At 45.7% G+C, this 16,349-nt stretch overlaps 1 protein-coding gene across 1 annotated transcript; it reads right to left on the minus strand.

Annotated features, from left to right (window-relative positions):
* Nucleotides 1-4,687: 4,687 nt before the first annotated feature.
* Nucleotides 4,688-6,996, minus strand: GPR12 (G protein-coupled receptor 12). The gene is made up of 2 exons (XM_033146366.1): nt 6,840-6,996; nt 4,688-5,955 (listed from the first exon to the last, which is right to left on the minus strand). Exon 2 carries the CDS (start codon nt 5,938-5,940, stop codon nt 4,936-4,938), a length of 1,005 nt encoding a protein of 334 aa, XP_033002257.1. The 5' UTR covers nt 5,941-5,955; nt 6,840-6,996; the 3' UTR covers nt 4,688-4,935.
* Nucleotides 6,997-16,349: the final 9,353 nt, after the last annotated feature.

Genomic DNA, 16,349 nt, shown 5'->3' on the forward strand with positions numbered 1-16,349 from the left:
CACACAGGCACTAGAACTGGCCTACAGAAAACAAACCCTAGTGCACAGATCTACAGAATCTCTTCTAGGATTCAAACAATCTTCTTTGCATATATTACAAGATATACTTGATAATCTTCATGTAACTTGGAGGGATGGAAGGATATACACCGATGCATGAAAACTTTCATGGCTGTCTTAATAGGACAGCATGTTGTACCAATTCATTGACAATCACTTTCTTTTAAAAAAAAAAAAAAAAGAGAGAGAGAGAGAGAGAGAGAGTTCTAAGAACTGCCACTTTTGGCCCCAGAGGAAATGGCACATGTGTCCACTACATTCGTACAAATTGTGTCTAGGTAGCATGTGTAAAATAATGCTAATAGAACTACTAATAATAAATTGCTGCAGTTTTCCTGTTTGTGATATTTGGTGGGACTGGAGGAAATGAGAGCATGTTACATCCAAACCAGGGTTTAGTGTTACATTCAAACAGAGTCATGCTTTGAAAGAAAGGGATAGTGAAAAAAAAGAACCAATTATTATCCAATTTATAGAAGCGTTTCTCTCTGGTCAGCTGAGTTTGCATACTGAACACATCAGACCCCTGGGCATGTTAGAGAAAGACAGAGAGAACAACAAGTGGTTTTGGCAACATTTGAACAAGATTCTTTGTTTTACTAGGGTAATACAATCAAAATAAATTGACTTTTTCATTTTAGCAAACAAGCCTAACACGTAGTTGTCATACATTGTATACACTTTGTATAAAAACCAAGAGCATTCATTCTAGAACACATTAGGAGATGCTTCCTTATTAATAGTGGGAACCGGGAAATGATCAGAATTGCCTTAATATACAAATGTAGACAAAGAAACGCATTATAGTATTTTGAGATGTAGATTGTTGCTCAGATCTACCCATCTGATGAGTCTGGAAGAAACAGTGGTGTTCAATACACCAGTCTTGGTAAGTCCTTGTAGTTTTACAAATAAAAACTTTAAACAAGATAGTTTACATTTGGCATAAAAACTAAGTTATTGCAATTGAAACCCCTATGGCCTCAGACAAAACGAGACCTATGCACACACATGAAATTCTGTTCTGTGTTTAGCTTACAAATTGTTAAAAACCACAGAAATGTGCCACAAAAGCCACAGCCGTCAAAACAGCCACATGGTAAGACAGGGAGCATGGACCGATTCAAACACGTTTCACTGAGGAGGTACAGCTCTGACAAAGTGTTTCTACCACCTCAACTTTCCACTGAGTTGTTCTGTTGAAGGTTCTCCCTGCGAAAACAGCGCCACAAGTGAGAAAGTTTAGCACCCCAGACAGGAGGCTAGGCTAGAGAGCTCCCCACCCAAAAAAACAAGGCAATAGTTCCTACTGCACAAGAAGTCTGTGCTACAACAAACCCATAAGATTGAATCAGCCCTTTGATTAGTAAGATACAGTGTCAGAAATATGGAATATTCTTCCATCAATATATACCATACAGCGCTTTTTTAAAATATAACTTTCAATATTTCTTTTTTTCACAAAGGAAATGTAATGGATTTATACAGAGACATGTCACTGAAACAATAAGGTATATCGCTTTGACATTCAGAAGATGTGTAAACTCCTGTCAATGCTTAGCAACCACACCCTTGGGGAGACATTCTGGCTCCAAGGTCAGAGGTTTTTGCTCCTTGTTATATTACACCCCACCCCCACCCACACAAGCAGTTCCATTCCCCCCTTCTCTCCCCAACAGTTCCTAGGTTTTGAGTCAGCTCTTCTCCTCGGCCGCTCAGAATGCTTGCCAGCATTTCCCTGACAGAGGTTTGGTGCTTTGAATTGCTTTGCAACAGGCCGACATTCAACAGGAACCGCTTTGTCTGGCAGAGGGGTGCAACAACGGGGGAGCTGCATTTTGTCAAATTTCTGCGTGCAGCTGTTATAGAAGGGGCGGCCAACATGGCGCCCTTCAGATGTTCTGAACTCCAGCTGCCATCCAGCCACCATCAACATGGCCAGTGGTTGAGGATTGGAACTGGAGGTCACAACATCCAGAGGGAACCACATTGGCTGCCCCTTTATTAAAGGCACAGAGTCTCAATTAGAATAAAAGAGAAAAGAGGCTCCTGTTCTACTTCCGCAGAGCTGCTCAGATATTCCCCTTCCTAGCCAGAAAACCCAGATTTGCTCCCCGCTGATGGCTTGGGAAATAGGGCAGAGGTGTCAATGGCTAGGCATCTCATGGATTCATACCCTAAGAATCTCCTCTCCTTGGCTCAGAAAGTAATACAAATGCCTACATTTCATTAAAACAGGCCAAGCTGCCAGTAACGCAGTAGTGGACAACCCATGACCCTCCAGAAGCTATTGGACTACAGCTCCCATCATCGCTAACCATTTGTCATGCTGGTTGGGGTTGACAGATGTTGAAGCCCACCATGTGGAAGATCACAGGCTGAAAACCACTGCATTCTTAAGTCCACGTGAAAATACTGCTTAGTTGTTTTTTGTTTTGTTTTTTTACATTTTACTTTTTTTAAAAAAAAAATCCAAAGCTTACAATACCCTTTCTGGCAAGAGCATCCCCCTCATAAATGTTTCCAAGTGCAGAAAACAACAACACGTTGTCTTGCATTACAGCCCATCACTTAACTATTCATTACAATAACCTCCATCTTTCACACTAGAACTAATATCCTGAAATGAAATAGAATTATATGAATACAGTATTGTGCTTCAAAATAGGGGGGGGGGGGAGTCACTAGAAAATGTTTCTTTAAAAAAAAAATGTTTCGTGCGTATTTCATTATTTGGAATGACAATCTGAGCTCATGCACTCAAACATGAAAATGTCAGATTTCAGAATTGGAGGCCAAGAGAAGAACAAAGAGTGTGTCATGTAAAACACATACAAATGTCAGTGACAAATCTTACCAAGCTGTCCTGGGTTGAGATTAATGCTGAATTTAAAGCATGTTGTTTCATTGAATTGTTCTTGCAGCCTTGAAGATGAATTTTTTTACCAGCCCCACCAATATTTTTTTCACCAGCCTATATGCCTGCCCTCGTGTATTTTAAGTGTCACAGTAGTGGGTTTGGCAATCTATGTGATCAGAAGAAACCATTACTCACCAAATATGAGTGGGCTAGTGGCTAACTGCAAGGCTGGCTGAAAAAACTAATCTGTTGTAAAAACAGAGCATTCCGTGCTTTATTGCTGTATAACAGTCTTAGTTATTGCAAATCAGCTGTCTAGGGTGCATAATCATAAACACAAGCACTAATGGAGCTATTGAAGGTTTCTGTTGGATGTGCAGCCTGGTTAACATTAGTGGAAACTGAGTTAATGATTCTTGCCCACTCTTCAGTTCACATATAAGGTAAGCCAAACCATGGGTTGGCACAACTGCAAAGGTTCTTGAGAGACTCTCTGCAGTCTTCCCCTTGTTCTCGTCCTGCTGCACTGCTTTGAGCTAAGCTATTCTTTGGCTTGGTGTGTTATCCACACATGGGATCATGGTTTGCTCTCCCAAGACAAACCACAAGCTGTAAACCCCAAAATAAATATTAGTTAAAACCGGTGCTTTTCCCCCCAGGGGGTACTCAAGGATACACAGTACCGGCACCTCTTTTGTTGTTGTTGTTTAAAAGTGTGGCACTTACTGTAACAACTTCATGGTGAGTACCGACACCTATTTTTCTAGGGGGGCGGGGAAGCACTGGTTAAAACTAATGGTTTACCTGAAGCAGGACAAACCTCAATTCCAGGGTTCAGATGACATGCTAAGCCAAACCATGGTTTAGCTCTTGGTAGTGCAGCAGCAGGAGGACCAGAAGAGGAGCACAACAGCTACCATCTCTTCTCTGGGAACCAACATACTTACACTAACCTATGGTTTAGCTACGTCTTATTTGTGAACTGGGCTGAAGACCAAAAGGGATGGGGTTTTCTTAATACTAAGAAGAAGAAAAAATGCAGCATAACTGGTCTCAGTTGCATAAACAACTGGGGAAAAGACTAATTTTTTGCTCATTTAGAGATTTATGGGAAACGCTAACTTCTGAGGTCATATTTTAGGCAAACTTCTCTGCACGGCATCCCTTGCTAAAACAGGAACCAAACATGTGCATCTGATGTGGATATACATTGGCATGTCCTTCCTCCAACACCAAGATCTGGAAGCAAGTCATCCTATGTAGGCATCCATATGAAACCGTGTGGTGGTGAAATCTCAGCACCGCTGCAGGCCAGTGTGTATACCCCAATCTGGTATCTCAGGCCACTAGTTCCTGTTGCAGGTGACTATCTCTTGACCACAGCCCACTTCATGTGTAACTTTCCTTGAATGTCATTTGCTTGTGTCCTAAAATGCAAGTCTGTAGATCTGTGTCTCTAAAATACATCAGAAACGAGAGAGAGAGAGAGAGAGAAATTCCCAACCCATTTACTCTGGACTAGTCTTATTAAAGTTAATGAATTTTTTTCCCAAGTAAGTTGGGTTGTGGACTTGCTTGCTCCTGAACAGGAACTCTATGTGTACCTCGTCCTACATTTTGGTGCAAGTGGGTTCTTGCAAGTGGCACACATGGGCAACTTTCTCTCATAGGGAGAAATCAGATCTACATCGAACATCCCCTCTCAACTGAAATGGTGAAGCCTGGGAGAAATAGTTGGATCTAAGGGGATTAGTCCCCCCCCCCCATCCCCAACAAGAGCAGAATATAAGCAACACTCAAAAGTTGGCAAAGAGATGATTTAGCTTCTAGGCATGATCCTGAAACTGCACAACATGGTTTATTTGGGTCAACAGGGTTTTCCTTTCCTTTTCTCCCTTTCTTTAAAAAAGGTCAATACTCCCTGTGGCTCGAGTGTGGATCTGTTATGTACAATGCAATGAAATCAGCAAAGCCATGTAACACAACGCTAAATGAACGTCCGTCCTGTCTCTTAATCAAACATCGCTCGGAGATCTCGCCCGTGCCGAAAGGTTGGAAGAAATGCAGCCGCAGCAAATGAGCCAAAGTGCCTTTTGGATTTCTTGGTTTCGGAAAGCATATATTACAGGGTTGATGATGGAATTGTACGTGGCCGGGAGGAGAGTTGCGTAGGTGTATATTGAAGGATAGGTGTAGTCGGCTATTAAAGAATAGAGAGTGAAAGGCATCCAGCAAGCAGCAAAGGTCCCCAGGATAATGGCTAAGGTGGACACTCCTTTTCGGGTCGTCACATAGTGGGAAGTGGCCAAGAAGTGGTGCTGCAAGGCAATCTGATGGGCATGGCGCATCACGATTTTGCAGATCTGAATGTACAGCTGAAGCATGAGAGCAAACATGAGCAAGAAAGAGACAGAGAGGATGGCCGCGTTATTTTTAGTGAGCGGCCGGATCACACTGCAGGTGGACTCGTCTTTCAGGCAGTTCCAGCCCATTATAGGCAGCAGCCCGATACAAATGGAAGCTCCCCAGAGCAGAACCAGCATGATATAGGTGAAAGTGACAGTCCTCTCCGAATTGTAAGTCAAAGCATAATAGAGGGAGAGGTAACGGTCAACCGTGATAGCCAGCAAGCTGCAGACAGAGGCAGAGAAAGAGGCAACGATCAGTCCAACCGTGACCAACTTGGTAGATTCCGACTGGAGAAGGTAGGCAAAGATAAAATTGAAGATCAATCCGATCCCTGCCAAGAGATCTGCCAAGGCCAGGCTTCCTATCAGGAGGAACATAGGGGCACGGAGACTAGGATTATGGAAGATAATAAGCACCACCACGGCATTTTCACAGGAGATAAGGGTTCCTGAAGTACACAAGACAATATCCCAGGGGTTTACTATGAACTCTGGCTCTGGGTCACTGGCAGGAATCAGGGAGGTGACTGCAGCCGTGACATTCTCTGCCGGACTGGCTTCTAAGTGATCCGGAGGCAGCCACGTTAAATTAACCGTTGGGTCTTCGTTCATATTTAAACCCGTCCTCTTCAACGAAAAGACAATTTTTTCATTTTATTGCTCAGATAAACAGCACTTTTAAAGGAGCATGCAATAAATAAATAAATAAATAAAAAAGCCCCCTCCCGCACCTGCCATAAAACAGCCTAAATCTACTGGGCAGGCACCCATTACATAAACATGACTGTACAAAATGTGGGTGGTGAGAGGAAACACAATGGATTTGAAACAGGATTTCAAAGAAAAATGAAAGGAAGGCAAACGACATCAGAGCAACACTTGCCCCCACCTGCTCCTTCGTGTCAAAATAAAAGGACAATTGCATGTATCAGAGCTATAGGGTCCTGCTGCCCTCGATAATAAAATGTTATACGACAGCTAGAACTGTAGGAGATAAGGATTTTAAAAGCACACGCACGTAGATGACACCCAAGTTTTATTTAAAGACCGAAAAGCAGCATGGTGCTGGAAGAAGCATAAAAATCCACATCCACCATTTCGGAGCAATTAGTTAATCTGTAACCTTGCAAACAGGCATGAGAGTTTATTACCAGCGATCCCTGAAATATAATCGATTTAACAGAAGAAAAGAAGTCTTGCAACTCCCTATACAGCAGTGGGGAGGGCAGCCTATCAGCACCCAGAGCTTAAATAGATCTTGGAGGCACTGATGCTGCAAAACCTTGGCAGCGGGGGAAACCGGAGTGGTGGTGGTGGGGGGGGGGGCAGGTATACATAAAAGGAGGAAAGGAAAATGTCATGCAGGGTGACGGGGGCGGCTATCGGCATAACCTCCCCACCCGGGCAGACGCATGGAGGAGATGGATGGCACACAGACACACAGACAGATATATATATATGATCACAACACAGACAGGAGAGCGAGACGAGCCCTCTTGCGCGGTGGTCACCTTGGCTTCTCCTCTGGAAGAAGAGGAGGAGGAGGAGGAGGATCCCCGCTTCCTTTCTATGCAGCTAGACTTGCCGCCGCCGCCGCCGCCGCCGCCGCTTCATGCATGCTCATTGTTTGCGCGGCGCAGGCAAGTGGAAGGAAGGCAGGCAGGCAGGCAGGCAAGGAGGGATGCAGGCAGCCGTCCCCGCGCCAGCTCCAGAGAGAAGGAGCGCAGGTGGGAAGCGCCCCCCTCTCCGTGCACGCGGCCGCCTGGCGCATCCAGGGGCGGGGAGCGGAGGAAGAGGAGGAGGGAAAGAAGGGAAAGGAGGAGGAGGCGCGAGCACGCGCGGGAAAGGAGAAGGCGCGCCTCCCTCCCTCTCTCTTTCTCTCCCGCCGAGCGGGGAACCACGTGAGCCGCAAAAGGCCGGCTGGCGGCTCCGCAGAGGCGGCGCGTTGATAGACACCTGCTGCTCTCTAGTGCGCAAGCGCCGCCTTTGGGCGCTTTGGACATCGGCCGACGTTCCTGCCTCGGTTCCCTAGTCCGCTCAGGCCACATTTTTTTGTTTTGCTTTTATATCCCGCTTTTTCTCCAACGGGTTAGGCCCCGAGTGGGGGTTGGAACCCGCGTCTCCCAGGTCTTAGTCCAGCGCTCTAACCAGCACACCATACTGGCTCTCCCTGCCGCCTCCCTTCTAAGAGCCCTCCTCCTTGCTGCTCTTTGCTTCAGACCCTCATCCCTCTGCCTGAAGAAATCGCCTCTGCCATAAACTGGTCAGAAGGCAGCTGCTGGCAGACCCGCCTTCAGTCATGGATGATGCAGTGATTCCTGGGAGGGTGACCTTGGGCATGTGCAGAGTGCCTTCCTTTCCCTTTGAATAGCTACAACCGCCCCACACCTGCCTGGAATGAAAAAGAAACGTCTGCGGAAAAAGTAGTTTGTAGGTGCACCTCACTTCCAGCACCCTTTCATCCTTCCCTGCCTAGGGCAGGCATGAGCCACAGAGGGGTGAGCAACGTCTGCTTTGCTTGTTCTTAAGACTTGTAGGCCCATCAGTTGGAACCAGGCTACAAAAAAAGGGGGGGGGGCTCTGAAAAAAACGGCAGAATTAAAGAGCAACAAGGCACCATTGTGTGCATCCGTGTTCTTTCCTGCAGTGAGGTCTGGAGGGTGGCAAAATGAGAATAGGACTTTTCAGTGGTGGCTCCCCAACTGTAGAATGTTGTCTTCAGAGAGATGTGCCTGGCACCATCATTATCAGCTTTTAGGTGCCAAGCAAAGACGCTCCTGTTCACCCAAAGTGTTTTAGTCTTAACTGGTGGATACACAAGCTTCTACTTTATTGGTGTTCATCTTTGAGTGGGGTAAGGCAGAATTTCCCCTTTTTATGTTTCTGCAGAATCAACACTTTCAGCCAATTAACATTATTTTATCTTTCTGGTGTATTTTAAATTGCGTACCTACCATGTATGCTTTTATAAATATAAGTCACTTTGAGTTATTTTTGTAATAAGCAACAAATAAACACAATAACCAATCAATCGTTTTGTTTGTATGTCACCCTTCCAAAGTTAAAACCATTATTCATGGTTTCTTCCATTGACTCTGCCATCCTTGCCCTGGACTAGAACACAGTAATGCTTTCCCTGGCATTTGCACCCATTAATTTAACAGAACCTGCATCCTGCTTGATTGCAAATAAAACCTCAAAGCTGTCTCCCTCTTTCGGGGAAGGGAGATGGACAGCTCAAGTTCCTTCTACCAATTAGGGTTCTTCCAGGTAAGGCCTTGATATTGTAACTGGGCCGTGCAGATATCATAAATGGGTTCCTGGCAACAGATGTATCAGATATCTCCTAGAAAGGGTAAATTTGGATTAAATTGGGTGGGTGGAGAGAAACGTATAGCATTTTCATGCCGATGGTGTTATGTGGATGCTGCAAAAAAACTTCCATGTGTGAGGAGCACTGATCCCACAATAAAAACACGTCTGGTCCTCTGTACCAGTTTCTCTCTCCTTTCAGTTTGTCTCCCAGCTGAAGGCTGAATTCTATCAAAGCAGCGAGCAACGCACCTCTGGCTTGATGCAACAATGCACATGTACGGTAGAGTGGTGTGCAACTAGGGTGTTCCATCAGCACAAGGATTCACCCTTGTGCAGTGGAGCTTCTCCCCTCCCCTCTGCCTTGTGCACCTCCTAAATATTCTGGGGTTTCCCTCAACCCTCTGAGGCAGATTTGGGGAGGGCATGAGGTGAGCAGGGGAAGAGGAGAAGAGAAATTTCATTATGCGAGGGCAGATATTTGCATTCACAGAACGAGTTCCTTAGGCCTACATTGCATACAACCCATAACTTCCTACACAGAGATAATCTCTGAAAAAGGGGGAAATAATTTACAGCCTTGTCACTTCTGATGTGCAACATATACGAGCTTTTTTGGCCAGACATGGAAAGAAAGGGAAGGGGCTTTGAAGCAATGACATAGTATGAATTGACAAGGCAGAGGCCATAGATTTTTGGTTTCAGTTCTCTGCTATTTCATGGATCTACCACCCAGATTACCCTGCATCGCCTGTTGGCAGACTGTACCAGTATTTGAGATGAAAACATTTCTGTGGAGGATGGGGTCACAGTAAAAGCTGCCTCAGGTCAGGCTCGGGACGGTAAAGCAACTTGAAGCTTATAATCTGCAGGTCATTACATTTGCAGGACATTACAAAGCCCAGTTAACGTTTGTATGCTATTTGCTTTCTGGACCTCCCTACCAAATCACTGTAGAGGTTAATTTGTGAATTTAATAAGTGTATTCTCTCAAAGGAGAAGGGGACGACAGAGGAAGAGGTAGAATCATAGAATCATAGAGTTGGAAGAGACCACAAGGGCCATCCAGTCCAACCCCCTGCCAATCAGGAAACACCATCAAAGCATTCCTGACAGATGGCTGTCAAGCCTCTGCTTAAAGACCTCCAAAGAAGGAGACTCCACCACACTCCTTGGCAGCAAATTCCACTGCTGAACAGCTCTTACTGTCAATAAGTTCTTCCTAATGTTTAGGTGGAATCAGTGGCGGAGTAAGGCTCCGCGGTACCCGGGGCGGCAAAGGAAACGCCCCGGGGGCGGGGCATCGTGACATCACATTGTGACGTCATGACGCTCCGCCCCCAGGGCGTTTCCGGGGGTGCCGGCGCCGCTTCTGCAGCCCTCTTTTAAGCCGAAGAGCTCGCTTTTAAGCTCTCCGGCTCAAAAGGAGGCTGTGGAAGCGGCGATCCGATGACAGAGTGCGCCTGCGCGTGCAGGCGCACTCCGTCGTCGGGCCGTGCGCTGCCGCTCCCAGGGTGACGGAGGGAGCGGCAGCGCGTGGGAATGGTGGGAGGGGCTGCCTCTTGTCACCCCCACGTGCCGCCGTTCGCTCCGTTGTCCCAGGAGCAGCAGCACCGCACACACCGTGCGCTGCTGCTCCCGGGGTGACGGAGCCAGCGGCAGCGCGTGGGGCTGACAAGCGCCGGCCCCTCCTACCACTCCCCACGCTGCCGGTCACCCCGGGAGCAGCAGCGCTGCACGGACGGGGTGCTCCCTCGGCCGTGCGCTGTTGCTCCTGGGGTGACGGAGGGAGCGGCAGCGCTTGGGAATGGCGGGAGGGGCTGCCGCTTGTCACCCCCATGCGCCGCTTGTCGCCCCCACCCGCCGCTTCTCGCCCCTGTCGCCCGGGGGCGTACCGCCCCCACCGCACCCCCCTAGCGACGCCCCTGGGTGGAATCTTCTTTCTGGTTGGACAGTGTTCTCGAAACTACCAACATGAGTCTGACCAAACTGCGGGAGGCAGTGGAAGACAGGCGTGCCTGGCATGCTCTGGTCCATGGGGTCACGAGGAGTCGGACACGACTGAACGACTGAACATCAACAACATTCTCTCAAAATTATCAAAATGTAATGTGCTGCAGATCTATGGTGCTTCCACTCTATTGGGTACAATCAAAGGGTTGTAGACTGTTGGGTTAAGGCATGGCAGGCTTGGGTTCAAATTCTTGTTCAGGTATGGAACTCGTGTGTGTGTGTGTGTGTGTGTGTGTGTGTGTGTGTACACACATATATACACACAGGTGCCAACTTGAATAAAATATTGAGGGGACCCAAGTAAGCCCCACCCTGCATAATTGATCACATGATGCAGCACATGCACACCATTTGAATGGCAATACCCATCAACTTTGGGAGGGGACAGCCCCCCCCCAAATATTATATGGGGGGCAAAGGAGTTGCCCTACACACACACATATACACACAGTGTCACCAGTGGACTATTCCTCTATTGCAAAATCCGTTTGTGCCATACATTTCAAATGCATTTATTTAACCAAGCATCCTGGTAACATTTCCACGAAATCTATCCATTGTAATCAAACTTCCCTGTGAAGTTCTTGTGATTTTAACATGGTGAATGTATCGCTTTGGTGCTGGTGGTGGGGAGTCCAAGAATTCATCCGATTATATAGCAATGAACACGGTGCCTTTTATTCTGGTGGCTACATGCATCTGTTCTATATGCTGTTGTATATCACTTGTTTCGTTGGCTGAAAATCGCCCGTCGGGGAAATCAAAGCAACTATAAAAAGCTTGCCTGAAGGATTTTAAATATAGCAAAGAAAAAAAGAAGAAGAAAAAGGACTCGTTTCTCTGGCAAGGGCTGAACTTCAGAGTCCCACTCTCAGCGGAACAAAAGCAATCGGAAATGGCAGTCATGGGAAATCTTCAGCGAAGCGGCAGTCTGCATTAATTTAAAATGTTCACGCACACCCAGGAGTGACATATGGATTTTGTGCCTTGCAGTGCGATGAAGCTTGTGACACCTGTTTCATAAGCACACACCAGCCTGCTTTTTATTTTCTCTGTAAACTGAAGGTAACAGCGCTGCAGCAATCTGACACCAAAAAATTGTGCGGAAAAGTCACCGCTAAATGCTTGCGTTTGTTATTTTCAGACTAATTCTAAGAACTCAGCACTTTTGGTTAGAATTCCTTTTATGATCTCTTTTGCAACCAGCACCTCTAATTTGAGGTTGGAATGCACACTGTACTGAGTTTGCACACCCACATTGGGCAATATTAGCATGTTTAATAGCACAATTATGTGAAGATCACACACATATGTCACCCTGGAAGCATGATCCCCCCCCCCAAACCTTAATCCAGAACCATTTTGCATTTAAGAATGATATGGAAGAGTACTATAATTGCGTACATTCCTTGGGGGTATTAGCAAGAGCCATTGATTCCCAATTTGGATTCAGATTGGAAAGTTTAATCTGTGTGCAGAGTGGAAATGGTGGCCAGAAAGCAAAAATAGCTTTGCGGCTTGAAACACCAAATGCAATGTTTACAAAAGAATAAGGTGGTTAGCTGCTCAAGTTCAAATGTATGCAAGCTGCCCTAACCCACATTTTCTGGACTGCAGATTTATGCTTAACTATGAAAGAGGCTGAGACAGACAGGTGAATAATATTACTGTCACTGTATAAGGGGTGAGGAGTGGTGCTGAGGATTTGGCAGGCTGAAATGGAGCTGTACAAGCCCTGAGGGGATGCTTAGGTGCAAATGACACAGGTTTGGACATGATGGCAGGAAGATAGAGAACAGGGGAGGTGGAAGGAAAGCATGGAACAATATTCACCTTATACAAGGAGGAGATGAGTGTGCTCCTTGACTCTCACTATAACACTACGGTTTGGTGCTCAGCCTTCAGGGCTTCATGGAGTGGCTGACCATGAATTCTTGGGCATTTTGCTATTTGATGACCAGACACCTCATGGGGTCAAGAAATATACAGTGGTGTAGGGGTCTCTCCCTCTCTCCCCCCCTCCTTTTCTTCTTTCCTTCTCTTTTTCTTTTCTCTCTTCTTCCCCTCTTTCTTTTTCCTTCCCTTTCCTGCTTCTACAGTATCCTCTATATCAGGGGTGGCCAACTCCCAAGAGACTGTGATCTACTCATAGAGTTAAAAACTGGCAGTGATCTACCCCCTTTTTGGGGATTCAGGTCAAAGTTGGTGACCTTTTTTTTAGGGAGGAAAGCCTTGTTTTGGGGGTTCAGGTCAAAGTTGTTGAGCTTCTTTTGGGAAGGAGAAAGGCCCATTTTAAGGGGTTCAGGTCAAAGAAGTTGAGCTTGTTTGACGGAGGAGGGAAAACCCCACTTTTGGGGGTGCAAGGCCAAAATGTTGAGCTTTTTCTTAGGGGAGCAAAAGTTGTTGAGCTTCTTTGGGGGGAGCCAGTGATCTACCACAAGACGTCCAGTGATCTACTGGTAGATCACAATCTACCTGTTGGACAGGCCTGCTCTATATCATACATCCTAGCTTAGTCAAAACAAAATAAAAAATAAAAAATTCCTTCCAGTAGCACCTTAGAGACCAACTAAGTTTTTTCTTGGTATGAGCTTTCGTGTGCATGCACACTTCTTCAGATACACCTAGCTTAGATACACCTAGCTTTGTGATTGTTATTATTATTGCTGTTCGTTTTATTCCAATGCACTTCTCTTTACAAATTTTCTTTGTGTGTCTTTTGTATGTGGTGTGACAGGCACAGTTCTCCAAATGGTGGGAGAATAATTCTGTGAATCCACCCTAATAATTTTTAGCTTCCCTCCTTGGATGTTGCAGTGCAGGTGTCAATTGGCCAAGGGCTATGAGAACAATGTCAGTACGCTTTTTTATATATATAATTTTTTTATTATTATTAAATTTTCTGTTTTTCAATTTAAAATACTCATTTTTACATCCTTAAGATATCAATGACTTCCTTTCTTCTCTTTCCATGGTTCATTTTACATATCATAAATCCCTGCATATTTTACAAAAAAAACTATACCATTCAGTATTCCATTATTACATCCATCAAAACTTATTTACACTGTTGAATTTATCATAATGCTGCCAGCGTCCTCAGCTGTACACAGTTATATTCAATAAATGTTTTCCAATCTTCTCTAAACATATGTTCTTCTTGTTCTCTTATTTTATTTGTTAAGTCTGCAAGCTGCGCATATTCTGTCAATTTAAGTTGCTCTTCTTCTTTGGTTGGGGCCTCGCTCGTTTTCCATTGAATGATGTTAGGACTCTTTCCTAGCCTGCTCTATAGCTGGGCTTTGGTATGGCCCACACTGAAGACAAGAAACAGAGCTGTGAATAATCATCGTTTGGAGGGGGCGAGGACAAGTATACAGTGCAAACACACTGATGATACCACCTTTAATGGGCTGCGTTAGTTTTCCTTGTGAGCTTGTCTTCTTCTGCATTGCATGTCAGAGTGTATGTGTATCTCTGAGCTGTCTACCTTAATTTCCTCAGTTGTCTCTTCCATCTTTGTCTCTCAGGGGAATTCAGAAGGCGACAGGAGGGTGTGCTCATGCTCTTGCAGCATGCAAGTGGGTGGATTCACTGCTCTGAGCATGGCGGGGCGTTCTGTGGCATGTCAGTCGCCGTGACTATTTTTGTTTTACTGCTCCAAGAAAACTAATGTTTATGACATGTTCTTCATAAAGGAAACCCCTGAAGGGCATGATCACAGCCGAACCTTTATTACGCAGACCTTGGTTATATAAATCAGAGCTGGAATGATTCTGGAGGAAAGTTCTCAAATATATTCTCTCCTAACAGGAATATACTTGCAAACAATAACATACAGGTGAAACTCGAAAAATTAGAATATTGTGGAAAAGTCCATTTATGTAAGCAATTGTTTTCATTAGCTACTGAAGTTTAATATATGAGATAGACTCATGACATGCAAAGCGAGATATGTCAAGCCTTTGTTTGTTATAATTGTGATGATTATGGCACGCAGCTGATGAAAACCCCAAAGTTGAGATTGTTAATTTGGGGTTCTCATCAGCTGTACGCCATAATCATCACAACAAATAAAGGCTTGACATATCTCGCTTTGCATGTCATGAGTCTATCTCATATATTAGTTGCACCTTTTAAGTTGAATTACTGAAAGAAATGAACCTTTCCACGATATTCTAATTTTTCGAGTTTCACTTGTACATATTCTCAGAGATTCTCTCCTCCCCGCCCCCGAGCATTCTAACATTAGGAGAGCCAGGCGAAGCAAGGTATAATAATGTTTAATTCTAAAAGTGCTGACTTAGGGTGTCATCTGAACCTGGGTTCATGGTTTTGCTCTCTCAAAACTAACCATTATTTTTATTCAAGATTTGTCCTGTGGTTTATGACTCATGGTTTTGTCCTGCAGACCTAAACCAGGTTCAGATGACACATTAAGCAAGACCATGGCTTAACACAGCACGGTGCAGCAACAGAATGACCAGGGAGGAGCAAAGCAGCCACAATCTCATCTTGTGGAGCCCACGTACTTGCACGTTCACTACAAACCATGGTTTGTCTTAACATGATGTGGAAACTAGGTCAGTTATTAGCAGGTGAAGCCATGGGGATGGGGGAAGAGTGTCAACACCCGCTGGTCTGTTGTCTGTTATGCAGCTTTCCCAGCCAGAGTCTGGACCTGGACAGTTGGCCAACCCCATTGAGGGGTCTTTTCCTTCAGAACCCACTCACCTTTCATACAGTTCAATAAAAAGCTTTTGCTTTTACTTTCAGAGGTATTTTGATGGCACACCATCAGAGAAGGGCTTCTGTCCCCATGTCCACCATGTGGGCCTCTCCTAGAAGGCATCTGGTTGGCCATTGTGGAGAGCAGAGTGTTTGATTCAATGGCCCTAATTTAGTCACTCTTACTACATCCTTGGGACGCGGGTGGCGCTGTGGGCTAAACCACAGAGCCTACGGCTTGCTGATCAGAAGGTCGGCGGTTTGAATCCTCACGACGGGGTGATCTCCCGTTGCTCGGTCCCAGCCCCTGCCAACCTAGCAGTTCGAAAGCACGTCAAAGTGCAAGTAGATAAATAGGTACCACTCCGGTGGGAAGGTAAACGGCGTTTCCATGCGCTGCTGTGGTTCGCCAGAAGCGGCTTAGCCATGCTGGCCACATGACCTGGAAGCTGTACGCCGGCCCCCTCGGCCAGTAACACAAGATGAACGCCGCAACCCCAGAGTCGTCTGCGACTGGACCTAATGGCCAGGGGTCCCTTTACCTTTACCTTACTACATCCTTACGCCCCTTTGGCTGTTCCTAGAGTGCAGCCTAGACATTAGGTCTGCAGGAGCTCCCCCAGCAACGGAAGATGCGGTCACAATCCCCATGGCAACAGCTGTTTGCATCGCTGTGTTCTATTGAATCATGTGGAGACTTGGGACAGGTTGGTATCAGCGTGGGGGGTGGGTAATAAGCAGCAGAAAGCATGCAAGAAGGAGTCAAAGGCAAAGAGAGGGAGAGGTGGAAAAGCATCCCATGTTGCAGGCTGGGAAGCAGGGCAGAGATGTGCCTCTAAATCCACAAATCTACGTTGGTGGGGACGACTTGCCAGAACCTTTCCTGGTCGGTATTCTCCAAATTGACTTTGGAGAATACCGACTTTTACATCTATGAAAAAAAGGAAGGTTTAAAGTTTGGACATTTT

Source organism: Lacerta agilis, chromosome 4, assembly GCF_009819535.1.
Source record: "Lacerta agilis isolate rLacAgi1 chromosome 4, rLacAgi1.pri, whole genome shotgun sequence".
NCBI classification, from domain to species: Eukaryota; Metazoa; Chordata; class Lepidosauria; order Squamata; family Lacertidae; genus Lacerta; species Lacerta agilis.

What these genes read in the sequence shown, in the direction of transcription:
- GPR12 (XM_033146366.1), bottom strand. Translation starts at nt 5,940, where the DNA reads ATGAACGAAGACCCAACGGTTAATTTAACGTGGCTGCCTCCGGATCAC.